Source organism: Primulina huaijiensis, unplaced genomic scaffold, assembly GCF_012295235.1.
Source record: "Primulina huaijiensis isolate GDHJ02 unplaced genomic scaffold, ASM1229523v2 scaffold37281, whole genome shotgun sequence".
Classification (NCBI taxonomy): Eukaryota; Viridiplantae; Streptophyta; class Magnoliopsida; order Lamiales; family Gesneriaceae; genus Primulina; species Primulina huaijiensis.
The window spans coordinates 510,138-525,601 of NW_027358705.1; the positions used below are offsets into that span (position 1 = coordinate 510,138).

General features: G+C 33.3%; 2 protein-coding genes across 4 annotated transcripts; one reads left to right on the forward strand and one right to left on the reverse strand.

The window, feature by feature from the left end:
• The first annotated feature begins 1,599 nt into the window (after window positions 1–1,599).
• Window positions 1,600–9,634, forward strand: LOC140968507 (protein HAPLESS 2). 2 transcript variants are annotated; one of them, XM_073429497.1, is made up of 18 exons: window positions 1,600–1,880; window positions 2,015–2,158; window positions 2,768–2,856; window positions 3,603–3,642; window positions 3,963–4,020; window positions 4,115–4,175; window positions 4,496–4,574; window positions 5,151–5,285; window positions 5,533–5,727; window positions 6,085–6,165; window positions 6,252–6,352; window positions 7,056–7,173; window positions 7,343–7,375; window positions 7,473–7,566; window positions 7,692–7,780; window positions 8,318–8,430; window positions 8,673–8,773; window positions 8,866–9,634. In XM_073429497.1, the coding sequence occupies exons 1-18, from the start codon at window positions 1,710–1,712 to the stop codon at window positions 9,300–9,302; spliced, it is 2,139 nt and encodes a 712-aa protein (XP_073285598.1). In that variant the 5' UTR covers window positions 1,600–1,709; the 3' UTR covers window positions 9,303–9,634. The 2 variants fall into 2 exon arrangements, with proteins under 2 accessions (XP_073285598.1, XP_073285599.1); XM_073429498.1 differs by lacking the exon at window positions 5,533–5,727.
• Window positions 9,602–13,474, reverse strand: LOC140968508 (cytochrome P450 87A3-like). 2 transcript variants are annotated; one of them, XM_073429501.1, is made up of 9 exons: window positions 11,788–13,474; window positions 11,378–11,699; window positions 11,140–11,289; window positions 10,790–11,041; window positions 10,611–10,700; window positions 10,444–10,522; window positions 10,219–10,360; window positions 10,046–10,147; window positions 9,602–9,963 (listed from the first exon to the last, which is right to left on the reverse strand). In XM_073429501.1, the coding sequence occupies exons 1-9, from the start codon at window positions 11,985–11,987 to the stop codon at window positions 9,870–9,872; spliced, it is 1,431 nt and encodes a 476-aa protein (XP_073285602.1). In that variant the 5' UTR covers window positions 11,988–13,474; the 3' UTR covers window positions 9,602–9,869. The 2 variants fall into 2 exon arrangements, with proteins under 2 accessions (XP_073285602.1, XP_073285601.1); XM_073429500.1 differs by having other exon boundaries at window positions 10,046–10,173; window positions 10,254–10,360; window positions 11,788–13,468.
• Between the last annotated feature and the right edge of the window lie 1,990 nt (window positions 13,475–15,464).

The following is a 15,464-nucleotide window of genomic DNA, read 5'->3' on the forward strand; positions in this document are numbered from 1 at the left end:
TATTTAGATTTTATATTCAAAAGTTTTATTTAAAAAACTAACTAAAAAGATAATGATTGGACAGTTGTAGTACTTAGAATGAGAGATTGAATAAACACTAGACATAATCTACTTTTTTAAAATTTATTTTAGTTGGGTTGATAACTGAATTGTATATATTCTCAATTGTCAATGTCAGTTGACTAATAAGTGTGTAGAGAGTAGACAAATTGAAATATTAGAACAAATCAACAAAACTTGTTAGTCAAGATAGACCGAAAGATACATTGAAAACGCAGAACACACAAGTTTATTTCTGGATATACAGATAATTCAAACTCCTACATCACACATTCTTCCTTTTGGGAATGATCCACTAGAAAACTTTGGATAGTAAAAGTAGTTTGTAAAGCCTCAGTCAACTTTGGACTTAAATACTATCAAGCTGAAACTTCTAGTACACCTTAACAGAAGATAGACAGTATACAAACTGTTATTTAAATACAATGATTTATAATACTGCTATATATATCCTAGCACTTAATGATCATTGATGATCATATACAATTTTTTGTAAAGTGTGTTCAACTTATTGAATTTTTCAATTCAGATATTTGAAAGTTTGAATGATTGATTTAAGTAAAAAGTCGTAACCTTACAAAATTGAATTATTTATCTATATATAGATGTTTAAAATAGATCCGTTCCTAAAAGAAAGTGTTCGTTGGTCTGTCTTTTGTTTATGTCAACATTCTGTGACAATCGAACACTGCTGCGATCAGTTTTGTATGGAAAAACTCTATCCAATCATCAATTTGGTCTTTTGGTGTAAACTGATCTGGTGATAAGAAATAGTCAGTTTTGCTCGACTAGACCAGTTCAACTTAAATCATTTTTGCTTTAATTATTTGTTAACATAAAAACATAAAAATTCTTGTTCCAACATATAATATTTTTAAAGTAGTAATGTAAATAATTATCAAATCGAATAAAACAAACAATATAACCGAACCGTTTTGGTAAGAAATTAATCGAAAGAAAATAGTTCGGATATCAAATTATATATTTCTAATGTCGAAAATCAAAAAAACCAAAATAAATTATTTAAAATTGAACTGATCTATGAACACTCTTGGTTTTATAATACCAATATTATATCTCCGAATGCAAGTAGAGCTACGAAAATGAAGTGATAAATAATAAATTGAAAGATAAATAAATAGACATAACATGTAAAATTTAGTTATGATCCTTAAATAATTATATAATTTCGTAAGTTGAAAAATAACTTAGATGATTTCAAATTCATTTGACTAGTACTTTGAATAATTTAAATTTAGGTTAATTTTAAATCCACTCTCAATAAATTTAGATATATTTACTAACAATTATTATGAATTTCAAATTCATATAAAATATGTATCAATTGAAATCTATTATAAACCAGATAACTTCACTCAAATTTATTTATCCAAATACAAATTTTATAGTTTATTAGATTAAAAATATATGAATTCATAATTATTTAAAAAAAAATGGCATTTTTTGTCAATATGTACAAAATTAGGGACTTCGTTGGAAAAAAATCTCCACTCGATCCTTAAAAGGCAGTTACTCTGCCTCTCCACCAATTTGATTTATAGCCGTTACCCCCAACTTCCCAATTCCATAACCCTAATCTGAGTCATCATCATTCATCGCAAATTTCCGAAAATCCGACGAACAATGCCATGAAATTATTCGTCCTTACAGCGATTGCCATCTTTTCACTATCCAAGTATGCGCATGCTACTCAAATCCTCTCCAAATCAACAATCCAAAAATGCGAAAAGATCTCTGAATCGGACGAGCTCAACTGCACTTCCAAGATTGTTCTCGATTTATCAGTTCCAAGTGAATCGGTGCTCTATCTCTTTCTCTCTGAAAATTAGTATCTGCGCCTGCTGTTTTGCCCTATGGGGTGTGCTAACCCTCGTGTGTCTATTCATCACGTTTTTAGTTGAATAAAACATGTTTTATGTATGGGTGTACGTAGAGTGGAAGGGAAGCATCGTTGGTGGCGGAGATAGTGGAAGCGGAGGAGAATTCAACCAACCACATGCGTACGCTCCGAGTCCCACCAATGATAACTATTAACAAGACTGCAGCTTATGCGCTGTATGAATTGACGTACATACAGGTATGTAAAAATCATATGCTAAGTTTTTTCCTTCCATATCTTGTTATTCTTTTATAATTTTTAGTTTTGGAGAAATGGTTGATACAGTATTAGCTGTGAGTTTGATGCATGTTCCGCGTAGATTTGGGGGTTCAAGAACATAACCGGAATGTTCTTTTTTGTTTGTAGTGTTCTTCTTTTTATTGCATGATGTAGAAATAACATAATTATATTGCTAATTGATGAAAAGAAAATTTAATGCTAATTGATGAAAAGAAAATTTACGAACTGTATAATCGCTTCGTTTGATACTTGTAATTGATGAAATTCACAAGTCTGCCGAGCAAATTATTATTTTTACCCGGTGGATCACTAATCCACTTATTGTAATTAAAATAGTTTAAGTTATTAATAAAAAATTATTATTTTTATTGAACGTAATTGATAATATGATTCGCGCTGCCTGAGAAATAAGAATGTATGGTATTTAATGATAAAATGTCTCAAACCTGACTTAATGATTCTCCAGTTTTTGCGGGGCTTATGTGGGACCCATGATTTTGAAGATAATTTATTTGGGCAATAATTGATAAAATTATGGGAAACTCACGCGATAAATTTCTCTTGTAGGATGTTGCTTACAAGCCCCAAGAGTTATATGTTCAAACACGAAAATGTGAGCCTGATGCTGGATCACATGTTGTCCAAATGTGTGAGAGGCAAGTGCACATTGTGATGAGCTTTGCTCTCCAATTATCATTATTCTTAATCTTTGTCTTACTGATTAATTTTTTTCTTGTTTTTAACTGATAAAGGTATTTGTGAATCCATGTACATATTAAGTGTGATTGTCTTTGGTCATTTAATGTATACCAGGCACATAAATGACATTTATTTTGATAACTTTGAAGTGTTTTAAGAAAAAATTTAGATTCACGTACCGTTTAAAGATTCCTCTGGAAGTCCTAATTCTATGTGAACCAGTAATTGACGAAGTTTCTAGGTTCAGGATTTTATGCAGCCAAAATAACTTTTTAAGGCTCTGAAGGCACTGTGTTTACAGAAACCTTAGATAGATAAACAACTAGGTTTTGTCTAAACCTTTTTTGCCTGCATGATTTTTAACTATATGATATGATATCAATGTGCTCTTATTTGGTTAATCTTGTAACCTTTGTAAGAAAACGTTTGACTTTGTTTTCATTTACTCATTTCCTTCATGTAAGTTTGACCCACACTTTCATAAAAAAATTTTGGGCATGTGCTTTTGGACTTGATGTACTTTTGGTCATAAAATATACAATTTGCAATTAACCTCTCTGTCCTCAGATTCTATAAACCTATATTATTGTTATTCAATTTTGTTTGTTTATTCTCTTGTCTATGAATATATCATGTACAGAGTCTATTGACTTCAGAAACATCTCTCATGTTGGGTTTACTTCTGCTAAAATTTGTTGTATAGGTTGCGGGATGAAAATGGTCATGTTATTGAGAATACTCAGGTAAGATTTAGAAGGTTTCTGATCTGTGTTCAGAATGATAATCCATTTTTGCTGTCATCATCCATCTCACTGGTTAAGGAAAATGAGTGACTTTTCTTTGTGAAGCTTCAGAAGTTCAACTGTTTTGACACAAATTGTTTTGTTTTGTGAATGTTTGTAAACAAAGTACTTGATAAACCTTACTGACATAAAAGTTTTGATTTCATAAATATCGGGTTTTTTAAGCTGGCAGCTGGTTTAAGCTTGAACATATTTTAAACCTTTTAGTTTAGTGTCACGTTCTTTTATTCTCATACAGCCATTCTTTTATTCTCATACAGCCAACTTGTTGCCCTTGTGGAGAACAGCGCAGGGTTCCATCATCCTGTGGAAACTTTTGTAAGTTAGGAAGCCGGTTGGAAGTAATCTTTTCACAATGCATGTTAATCGATTCTGACAATGTAGTTTGAAGTTTACAATTTTGGTTATTTAGTTGACAAAGTGATCAATGGAAAAGCAAATACAGCTCATTGCCTTCGATTTACAGATGATTGGTAAGGTATCCGTTTCTTTTTTACTTCATTTTTTTTATCTAAGTTCCTGTCAGATACCAAAACTCAATATATTAATTAGTTTACCTTTCTAATTATTGAGTTAAAAGAAACAAAGAGTTTCATAATCTTGCTTTTATAATCATTGCACAAGTCTTTATGAGTTGCAAGTGTTATAGATTTTGGACATGGTGGTGCTTGAAAAATAAACTTGAAAGCTGACGCCTTCTTATCACGTGCTGAACTAGATTTTCATTAACAGCATGGTAAGGAGTTCGTGCCTTTTCATTTTGTCTTTTGTTTCACTTTTTGAGTGATGCTAGGTTCCATGTGTTTGGAATCGGACAGCGTTCAGTCGGTTTCAGTGTTCGAATTGAAGTCAAGACAAGATCAAAGACATCGGTACAACCCTTTCCTACCAGAACTATGACTTTAAGGTCTATGTGTTGCATAATTGTCATTGTTTTTTTGGCCTCTCCTATTATTCCTTAAAATTATTTTCCCTAGTTTTGTTTTGGCATTGGCATACTCACCCTTCTGCTCATATGTTATGATAGTTAAAAATGAAAATCCATTTCATAAAAAGCTAATCTTATGGGAATGCGGGAAATATTCTGTATCTCTAGTGTGCTTAACCTCTAGTTGATGATGCCATGTAATCTAGAGGATCTTGGTCTTAAAAATGACATTTGGCAGGCAGAACCAGTTTTTTATCACTAACACATTCTATATAAATTCCATAATAAAAAAGTTCTATCAATTGTCCATATCTACAAACTTTCTCTAAAATTTTGCATTTGGCGCTTTACTTTTATTGTTCTGTCGACTGTTAATATATTTGTATAATTGTTTTCAAAATGTCTAGACCTCCTATCATGTACTGTTGTTTTAGTGCACTCAGTAAAAGCATGCCTTGCACAGGTGATTGAAAAAAATAGTCTTCATCTCCATTTTGCTTATTTGGGAATTTGTTGGCAGGAAGTGATTGTGGGTCCAGAGAATAGGGCAGCAATATCAAGTGATAATTTTTTAAGGGTGAACCTGGTTGGAGATTATGTTGGATATACCAGTATTCCATCATTTGATGACTTCTACCTAGTTATCCCTAGACAGGTAGCTTTTTCAGCGATATATTTATACTGACACTGGTAACTCGCCTGCTTGGTCTTGATCTTGGTTTTGGCAAGAACCGCATTATAGTTTTACATGGGCTAGCCCAAAAATATGGGGAATGGGCAAAATATTATCTTTAAGAATAGCGTATGGAATTTCAAAATTTTTTAATTCCCCGCTTGATCTGCCCCTGGTATTGCAAACTCATAAAATTCTTGATAAATCACTCGTTTTTCTCTTATTGAAGGGTGGTCAAGGGCAACCTCAAAATTTGGGGAGCAATTTTTCTATGTGGATGCTTCTCGAAAGAGTCAGGTTTACTCTAGATGGTCTTGAATGTAACAAAATTGGTGTTGGTCATGAGGCTTTCAATGCTCAGCCAGATTTTTGCGCTGCACCATTTTGGAGTTGCTTACATAATCAACTGTGGAACTTTTGGGATGTTAGTTTATATAATGAGTAATTTCATTTAATTCTGAGCAATGTTTCGTTTGTTGATGTCGTGGAATGAACATTTTCAAACTTTTAAATGTCTTTTTCTTGAAGTCTCAAAAGGATTTACGTACTCACAAAATTTTCATCAAAATCTATCAAGCTCCTATATTTTATTATTAGCTGGTATTGATTACATCATTGGTGCAAATTTGCTTATTTACCAAATTTTGAGATCTTTGTTACATTGGAATTTTTTTCTCACTTGGGTATGAGCACGAGCTATTAATGCACTGAGCACTTGCTTACATTGTTGTGATTTGAAAGAAATGTGATCCAATCGATGGCTTGTTTTCTCTCTTTTCAGGCAGACCAGAATCGAATAAACCGAAATCAGGTTCCACTTTATCGTGTCCAAGGAAGGTTTGAACGGATAAATCAACATCCAGTTACGTTCTCAGCATTTACTCAAACTATAAATCTCGAGGAGGTTCATTATAAAGAGAAATTTTTATCAACTTATTTGGTCTGCAGAGTGCAGGGAGTCATGAATTTTCCATAGGAATTACTGAAGCTCTAAACACAAATCTTTTGTTGGAATTGAGGGCTGACGACATAGAATTTGTCTATCAAAGGTATTCTTTATGTTCCTAGATGAAGCTCGTCTTTTATGTACTGTCATACAACTTTTTCACAGCATAGGTGCCTAATACTGTTCATTTTATTTGTGTTTCGCACCAGTGTTTTAAAGCTAATTTTCAAGAAATAAGATTATGATTGTGGTCCAATTTGGAATTCTTTTTACTTTTTGTTTAGTTATGTGTTGAGTGTGTTTTGTAATTTTCAAAATCGACGATTCTTTAACAGCTTTAATCTCAAGATATTACGAGCTTCATTTTCATCTTTCGATCAAGGTCTTTCCTAAATGTCAAGGCATCCAGTATTATACTCAAAGCCCCCTCACTTCAGAGTACATTGTGTTGACTTTAAATGGAAAAAGATCAAATGATTGGGAATGACAGGAGAAATCAAATTAATGTGGCTCTACTGTAATGCACTGTTCTTAAGGTTTAGTTAGGCAACAAACAATAATTGCCCAATACCTTTTATTAGCATTGATTTATAGATGAGCTGGTAGTGCATATATTTTATCAAAGACAAGTCATAGCTGGAATCGCACAAGCAACTATTGCTGAAGATTGCAAATTCTACATGTGAGAGGCATGTTAGAAACCATGGATCTTTCTCATCCAATATTTTTAGATCATTTGTTTTCAAGCTCGTGATTTTTCTGCAAAGTTTCAGAGGTGATTATTGAGGAATTTTACCAATTTTCAGGAGCCCGGGGAAAATTTTAGGCATCACCATTCCAACCTTCGAAGCTCTCTCTCAATTTGGAACTGCAACAATTACGACAAAAAATATTGGTGAAGTTGAAGCATCCTACAGCCTCACTGTACGAGTTGTGTTAAAAAAAATTCAAAATTGCTAAATGATTTACACTCACACACACTATTTATAATACATACACCCATACATATACATATATTGCATTTAATAATCCAGAGTAAACGAAAAGATTCGAAGTTAGAAACTACTTTTAAAATTTGAGGTACTATGTGCAGTTTGATTGCTTTTCTGGAGTCAGCCAAATGGAGGTATATTAAGTACAAATTTCTACATAAAACTGTGTTTCAGTCAACACATTTTGGATTGCCTTTTGTTATTACACCATATTATTTATGACAAATTCAGGAACAATTCTTTATAATGAAGCCTAAAGAAGTAATAATTAGATCATTCAAATTGTACCCAACAACTGATCAAGCTGCAAGATACGCATGCGGAGGTATAGTCAACCACATGATTCAAATGCTTTTTCTGGATATTATTTTGGTTCGATACCAGATCCTTGCTGCTTTATATCATGCCAGATCAAATTGAAGTTTGACTATGGTATTTTTAATTCTGCAGCCATATTGAAAGATTCTGATTTTAAGGAAATTGATAGAGCTGAGTGTCAATTTACAACTACGGCTACTGTTATCGAAAATGGATCTCAGGTTTGATCACTATCTAATACAAATCTCCTCAGAAGGCATGTGGACTCGTATGAACTTTGGAAAAGATAAATTAACAGATTGAGATAATATCTGCAAAAAATTTAAGTTATGCCATAGGATCTTAGACAGAAACAGATACTTTACACGGCTAGAACAACATGTATTAAAAATATATTCGACCGCAGGTGGATAAAGGAACTTACTTAACAGGTGTGTAAAGCCATCTAGTTTTGTGATTCACTTAAGTCGATTCCTGTTAGTGTGTCTTTATTGCAATTACCAAGAAGCTCCCTATGTAAACAATGATAGATGAAGTTGTTGGGAATGTCGACGAGACCATATGTTTTGCCAGCAATTATATCATTCTAGCAAAACAGAAAATTATGTCTTACGTAATTGTATCATAGCAATATTAATATTTCACTCAGTATGTAGCAAATTATCAATCTTTGAAATAGAATTGTGTTCTTATATTATTAAAATAATAAATTGACTCACATTTCCAAACTGAATTACATCAATCATGCCATTGTCCAGATTCCATTCCAACCTCCACAAACCAGTATGAATGGCTTCTTTGAATCTATTGAGGAGCTGTGGAACAAGCTATGGGCTGGCTTGCAAGATTTCATTACTGGGAGAAGTTGCAGGCATTGTCTTTAAAAAATAAAAATTCACAAAGAACATTTGGAAATTTTTGTGCCGCAGTTTTATGCCACATAGGGCTTTAATGCGTGTACATTTTTTATTTTCAATTCTCCCATGGCTTTGAAAGAATTTTTCATGTTCTTGGAAAATTATCAGCGGATTTCGAACCAAATGCTTGCATGCACATATGCAACCAAATTCAATTTTAGATAACAACCTCAGATTTGATTCTTGTGCCATGCAGAAGGAAGTGCTCTGGGTTTTTTGACTTCATCTGCCATATACAATATATCTGCATTAGTTGGATGTTGACATTCGGTTTGTTTTTAGCAATCTTTCCAACAGGTTCATGTTCTGTTGCTGGAAATCTTCTGGTACATTGTTAGTTGACTTATTTCAGTGGCCAATTCATGAACATTTGTCTTTCTGAGTTTCAGCTGCTGTTTTACTCTGGCTTTTACACCAGAAAGGTCTTTTTGACCCTCTATATGACTGGTGGGATGATCATGTATGGGCTTCTGAGGATGCAAGTGAAAACATATGGAAGCATGAGAGAAATGCGGACCTTTCACTTATCCATTTGAAGAAACATCACAGGCATGAGAAAAGGCACCACAAGCATGATGCTCAAAAGAGGCGGCACTTTCCTGGTGAGCACTGCCACAGCAGTTTAACCGGGGAAAGTGATTACCACTACCATCTTCACCATGTACACAAGGACAAGCATAAGCATGGAAGATACAAAAGCTCAAGAATATTAAGGGAAGCTCACATGGGCAGCCGCAGGATGGAGGATGGCGGTGCTAGACATCATAGAAGAAGAAAGAAAGATAACCCCTGGCAAGAACTGGAAAACACCCAGGGCACGAGATGAGTAACAAGATGATTATTTGAAACAAAGAATCCAGATCATATGATGACCGGGAGGGAGTACAATTATGTGGAACGAAAGCATTGCTGCCTATCCAAGTCCATGGCATTCTCTCAATTTATTATATTTGTTCATTATAATGTCAACCACTCCTGACCCTAGACCGTTAGAATGGCTGAAAAGGCCATAGAAAAGCATCTTTTTCAAGATGTGAAGTAATATTCTGGTGGTTGAACATGGTTTCTAAAAGATTAATGCTGAAAAATTTGTACTTCGACAATACTTGATAATTACAACACTGATGTATTATATTTTAAGTTAATGATCTTTGCTTTTGTCTGTTTCCTAGAACTACCACTGTTTATATTGGATAGTGTATACAAACTATTTTTTCTTACATTGTGAGTGTAACTTTTGTGTGCAGCAAAATGTGGAGAGAGGTATCTATGAGGTCGCTTTTGTCAGTTTCACTTGGAACTGTTCGACAATATTGGTGATTCATTTGGGGAGAGAGCTAAAATCTGTCAGTTTTATGTCTATCCAGCCAAATGATTTGCATGTGTATAATTTCTATGCGTCCTTTTCGAAGATTTGGATGTGATATCCATTTGGAAATTGTAGACCAGGAGTTCTAAGAATGTCTCCTCCTTTGATTGGTTCCCACCTGACAGGCAAAGATGGGTCAGTCATCTCTGCAAGCTTTACATGAAATGTTAAATAAACTTTATGGAATGCTTGATTCTTACTTGTACTTTGTGACCAAGCAATGGAGAAAGACGGCCATCTGCACCTTGGTGAAATCTGTGCCAACACAAAATCTCATACCACCTCCAAAGGCCATGAAGTTTCTTGATGCGTCATTCGTGTCTATTTCCTATAAGCGTTTATATCTCCATCATTACGAGATAGATGGAAGAACATCAAATTGAAGTATAATAATTTGGAAGTACTTGCCTCCCATCTCCATGGATTGAAGTGAAGGGGATCATTATATATTGCTGGGTTCAAGTGCACTGCCGGAGGACATACCATAACAGCCCAACCAGCTGGAATCGTATATCCTGCTCAACCGAGAATTATATTAAGGTATGCCCTACGAACCAACCCGGAGTCTCTTCTAAATTAAGTATTAAAGAAATCATACCCTTATATTTGGTTTCTCTTATTGTTTTTCTGAAAATTCCTGGGACTATATTGGCCATCCTTACGGTTTCATTGATGAACTGCAATTATCTTCTGTTAGAATGCGAAACATTGCCACTAATTCCGATTAGTTCAAGGCTCAAGGGAAACGGAATATTTATGGTTTACCTGAAATGTGAATTTCATTGATTTATACTCATTCCATGTTAGTCCGGAATCTGAATTTTCCCTCCTTTTAATTATTGATTCTTGTTCTTCCTGTGACATATTTAGAGCATGTTGGCTTGACAAAATACACAAATATAGAACTCAGTTGTTTGGTTGATTGTAATTTTATCTTCACTCACCTTCAATTTTTGTAACACCGGTGGATGGTTAGCAAGATATTTAATGGCAAGAGTGAGTGCCAGGGAGGTAGTTTCAAAGCTGGCAAAAAGCAAAACAAACATCAAATCTAGAACAATCGCCTCTGTGAGTACCGTATCCTCTCGTTGAAGTTCATCCAAGACATAATCAAAGAAATCTGTTCGGATTTTTCTTGGCCTTTCTTTTCTTTCTTGTAGCATATTTTTCAGCATCTTCATTGCCTTCCTTCTTCCCTGATAGAAGTAATGAATTCACTAACTAGTCTTTCTGTTAACCAGGATGCTAGTATATTATGATTACATCAAGATTAGTGAGAGATGTGTGGACGTACCTGCAAGCATTTGTTGTAGGCTGTTCCGGGAATGTTCAGAGGGAAGGAGATTAACCCTTGTATAAAAGCTACAAAGTTTTCCCTCAAATTTTCAGAAGATTTTCCGGAGTCGTAACTGATAAGTTTTTTTGCAGTCAGGTCAAATATCATCTACATAAGAAACATTGACAATAGTGTTGATCAAACTTATATAAAATAAGTCAGTGAAGTTACTGGGGAAAAGATAAATCTTAATTACCTGTGCAGTTCCTTCCTTGAAATCAATCATAGTCTTTGCTGACCAACTCTTTAAGTTGCTATTAGACGCCTGTTCAACCTCCAGAAGCATCTTTTTAAGGCTTTCTTGACCAAATAGATTCAGCACCATGTTCTTTAGGTACTTGTACATAAATCCATGCATAGAACCTACATTTTGTCTACCGAATATTTCTGTAAAAGTGTCTGGATACCAGCTTTGAAATAATTTCCCCTCTTGTTGGAAGATGAAATAATTAAGATCTGCATCTGTAGATACAATAACTGGACGCCCCACCAAACTAGTCTTGAATATAGGTCCATATCTGAAAACAACCAAAAGCATTATTTTCATTGGTAAGATGAATTAGCTGATTATTTAGATAAACTGACGGCATCATCATCATTATCTACCTTTGCATTCTCTCTTTCACAAAAGGAGGGATATCAAATGATGTGTTAGGAACAAAGAACTGAAGAGTCTCCCCAAGGAGTGGCCAGCCCATTGAACCTGGTGGGAGGACTCCATTACACCTGGGATTTTTCCAATTGTAAAGCCAGGTTGTAGTGATGATGATCAATAAAGTTCCAATGTAGAATACCATGGGAAACATGTTTAGAGGAAATCTCTGTAGACAATATAAAGATATTCCTGCTCGTTCCGGAGATTAGATTTGAGGTTGGAGAAATGACTAAGGAGAAGAGGTTGAAAACGAAATTCTGGTTTGCATCTGATATCCACGGGAATACTGCTTTATATAGGCAGTAAAGAATCTTAAACTAATTTAGAAAATAATTTTCTAAGATGGCCTATTTGGTACTTGAAAGTTGGTCGCTCAAAAAGTTGTACTTATTGTTATAATGACAAAAAAATAATAATAATATAACTTTGTTAGGAGCCCTCCCTTTGCCAACGCATGTATCATTTTGTGTGGATACCATATCAGGATAATGAAGCTCACAGGATACTTCCTCTAGGCTCTCCCAATCTTTCGTACTATTTTCATCTTTGAAGATTTATAAAAAGTGCAATGCAGCATGGTGCAAAAATTACATTATTGTCCGTTCGTTTCTTATTTGAGATTTCTTGTTGCATCTCTGCGGTATCAGTCCGGTTGCTAACCATATGTATAGTTTCTGTTTGACTCATGTGCACACACAAAAACAAATGCTCATAGCATTCACCGAAATAATGTAATGTGGGAGATAACCCGGGATAGTTGGGGTAACCTATAGAGTCTGTTCCCGAGAATTAAAAAAAACTGGTTCTAATAAGAGTTCATTCTAGGTTCTACCTACTAATTAGTTGGAGACAATCAGATGAACCATAAAGTAATAGAATCCAAAGGATGTCAGTTTATTCACAAATCTTTCCAATATCTATGCTAAATACTTTGTTATGTAAGCGGTGTAGATGCAAGAAGACCGGTTCCTTTTTTGTTTTTTAAGATCTCATTCTAGATTTTCATTAGCTGTACATTATCTGTGTCCGGATATAAATCTTATCTAAAATGATGGCTTCTATATTTTCATACAACCAACTGTGTCGACATTTGTAATGAGATGGCATAGTAAATAAAGCTAGCTTGTTGAATCATATGACCATTCAATACATGGAGCACCACCCCTTGGCTCTTTGAGCCACTGACTCAAATTCAGTCAACAACAGTTGTAGACAGGTTAATGTGTATAGTGACTCAATTATTGTCATTAGTAGCAGATTATGTTTCATGTTTGCTTAGTTTGACTTCCATTTTCACTAAAGTAATGGATCAAGATTCCTTTATGGGAGACTTTGAATTTATATTTAAGGCCTTGGGTTATATTTGCACACTGATCTAGAAACTTTGTCTGGTAACTTTATGTCTTAATACTACCCTCGATACTCGTGTCGTTTGGAACATTTATAGTCAAAGGAACACGATATCTTGAATTGTTAAGGTAAAGTAACAAGTTCTTGTAAAAACTGTAGTTGATTAGAGGTGGAATTGTTGGATTTCTAGTCATAGATCTCGGACACGTGGTGATGCGTTTGATTTGCTAAGTTACACCTACAGCCGATTGTGTCTATAGAAATTTGCTTTTGAGTGGAGGTTTTCAGATTTTTAGGATCACATAATTGGATAGAGTTTGAAATCACGATTTAGACGTAATAAAAATTTGTTGTATTTATTATAGCATATTGTAAAAATGTGATTGTGTCTAAAGAAATTTGCTTTTGAGTGGAGGTTTTCAGATTTTTAAGATCACATAATTTGATAGAGTTTGAAATGACGATTTAAACGTAATAAAAGTTTGTTGTATTTATTATAGCATATTGTAAAAATGTGATAGAATCATATAGATGGACGTGTATACTTCTCGTTCTTGTGTATGCTATAAGGGAATAATGCCAGCTCAATTAGTTCTTAGGTTAGGACTTTCCTAAAAGAAAGAAACTTTTCTTAAGAAGGGTATAAATAAGCTCGTTCAATTCTTTTTTTAAATAGGGTTTATATAATTATTTTCTTCTGCAGAAAATATTTATCAAATAAATAATAGTTGAAAACAAACCATGGAATATTAAGTAGATGAAGGGTAAAAATTCATACCTAGTGTGAGCCTTGAGCATGATAGTTTTATTAAAAAAAGTGAGGACAATATCCTGGTCAATAGGCGAAAGATGATGCAGCAATTTGCAATAACTTTTCAATGTATCAAAGTGAATAGATGATTCAGCAGATTGAAAGCAATTTGAAAGAAATTTTCAATTTATCAAAACTTTTTTGCCCAAAAATTTGGACAAAACAACAGTAAATTTCTTAAAGTGGTCTAAGCCTCCATTGTATTCAAATGATCCCCTATATTAATTTTTTATGTGGATGAAATGTAATGTTTTAATTGTTTAAATATTATTTCAGCATTATTAATTATGTGCCATTGATTTAATATTTCTATCTCCATTCCCTAGCTTTCGTCGCATACATGTTTTATATGTTTATATAATTATCGTCGTGAATTTATATGATTCTCAACATTAATGTGTTTAATATTGTATTTAATAAAGACAATATTGATGATTTTGTTCATTAAAAGCCAGATATGTAAAGTCTCTGCTTTATTTACTTTATTTCCCCTTTATTTTTTAAGTACAACGACTTGAAATAAATTACAAAAAAAATTTACAATTTTAGTTTTTATCTGTTAGAATTACGGAAATATAAATTGCAATTTTTTTTAAAAAAGAAAAATATATACTTTGCAATGACCTCCACTTGCATGATGATTGCCGATCAAGTATTTATATATTACAACCTTGACAGTTTTGTATATTTAAGATGAATAATTATATATTTCGTAAATAATTTTTTTAATATGCAAACATTTATACAATAAGTTTGAAAATTAATTTAATGGAATGTGTAAATTCCCTAAGCATTGGTCGGGGAGCCCCGAAATATTGGGTTTGACCATGTTTACTCCTAAGCACGTTATCCACCAACANAGAACCATTCGTCTTGTATTAAAAATCAAAGTTTATGAAACATCAATGAATAAGTAATACGCACAGTACCATAAAATCTAATTTAAAAGTTTTTTCCCAAAATTCATGAAATACAATTTAAATCTAAAAGTCCTTTCCATTAGATTCTCACTGACAAAAACAGTGTAGTTCAAAACATGTTAATTTTCCCAAAATTGACCTCAAGTATTTGTTTTTAAAAATGATATATATTGTATTAAAAGTATCTTAATTAAATCAACATAACATGTAAATTGGTTTTTATGATAAACGATTACACATGCTTGGATGCAATAATAGCTCTATTAGGAGAGTGACCTACATGTGAGGATTGAGATATAGTAAAAATATTTGAGTTATACTCTTTTCATCAATTATATGTTCGTTTCTTACTCATTGCAATTAGTTCAATTATTGAGACGAGTATTGTTGTGATGCGATAATTGTTTTTTTGCCATGAGAGCATGTGACATGACATAATTTAAAAGATTTCAGTTGTGTATTGTTATCACCAACTATAATTTTTTATAAAGTAAAAAGTGTTCAGTTTTACAATACATATTTTATGAAAAAAATCTTAATTAAATCA

What these genes read in the sequence shown, in the direction of transcription:
- LOC140968507 (XM_073429497.1), top strand. Translation starts at nt 1,710, where the DNA reads ATGAAATTATTCGTCCTTACAGCGATTGCCATCTTTTCACTATCCAAG. An exon ending in AACTGTGGAACTTTTGGGAT is followed by an intron (nt 5,728 to 6,084) that starts GTTAGTTTATAT and finishes CTCTCTTTTCAG; the next exon opens with GCAGACCAGAATCGAATAAA. An exon ending in AAGCATCCTACAGCCTCACT is followed by an intron (nt 7,174 to 7,342) that starts GTACGAGTTGTG and finishes TACTATGTGCAG; the next exon opens with TTTGATTGCTTTTCTGGAGT.
- LOC140968508 (XM_073429501.1), bottom strand. Translation starts at nt 11,987, where the DNA reads ATGTTTCCCATGGTATTCTACATTGGAACTTTATTGATCATCATCACT. An exon ending in TCAAGGAAGGAACTGCACAG is followed by an intron (nt 11,290 to 11,377) that starts GTAATTAAGATT and finishes TTTCTTATGTAG; the next exon opens with ATGATATTTGACCTGACTGC. An exon ending in AAGAGAAACCAAATATAAGG is followed by an intron (nt 10,361 to 10,443) that starts GTATGATTTCTT and finishes TCGGTTGAGCAG; the next exon opens with GATATACGATTCCAGCTGGT.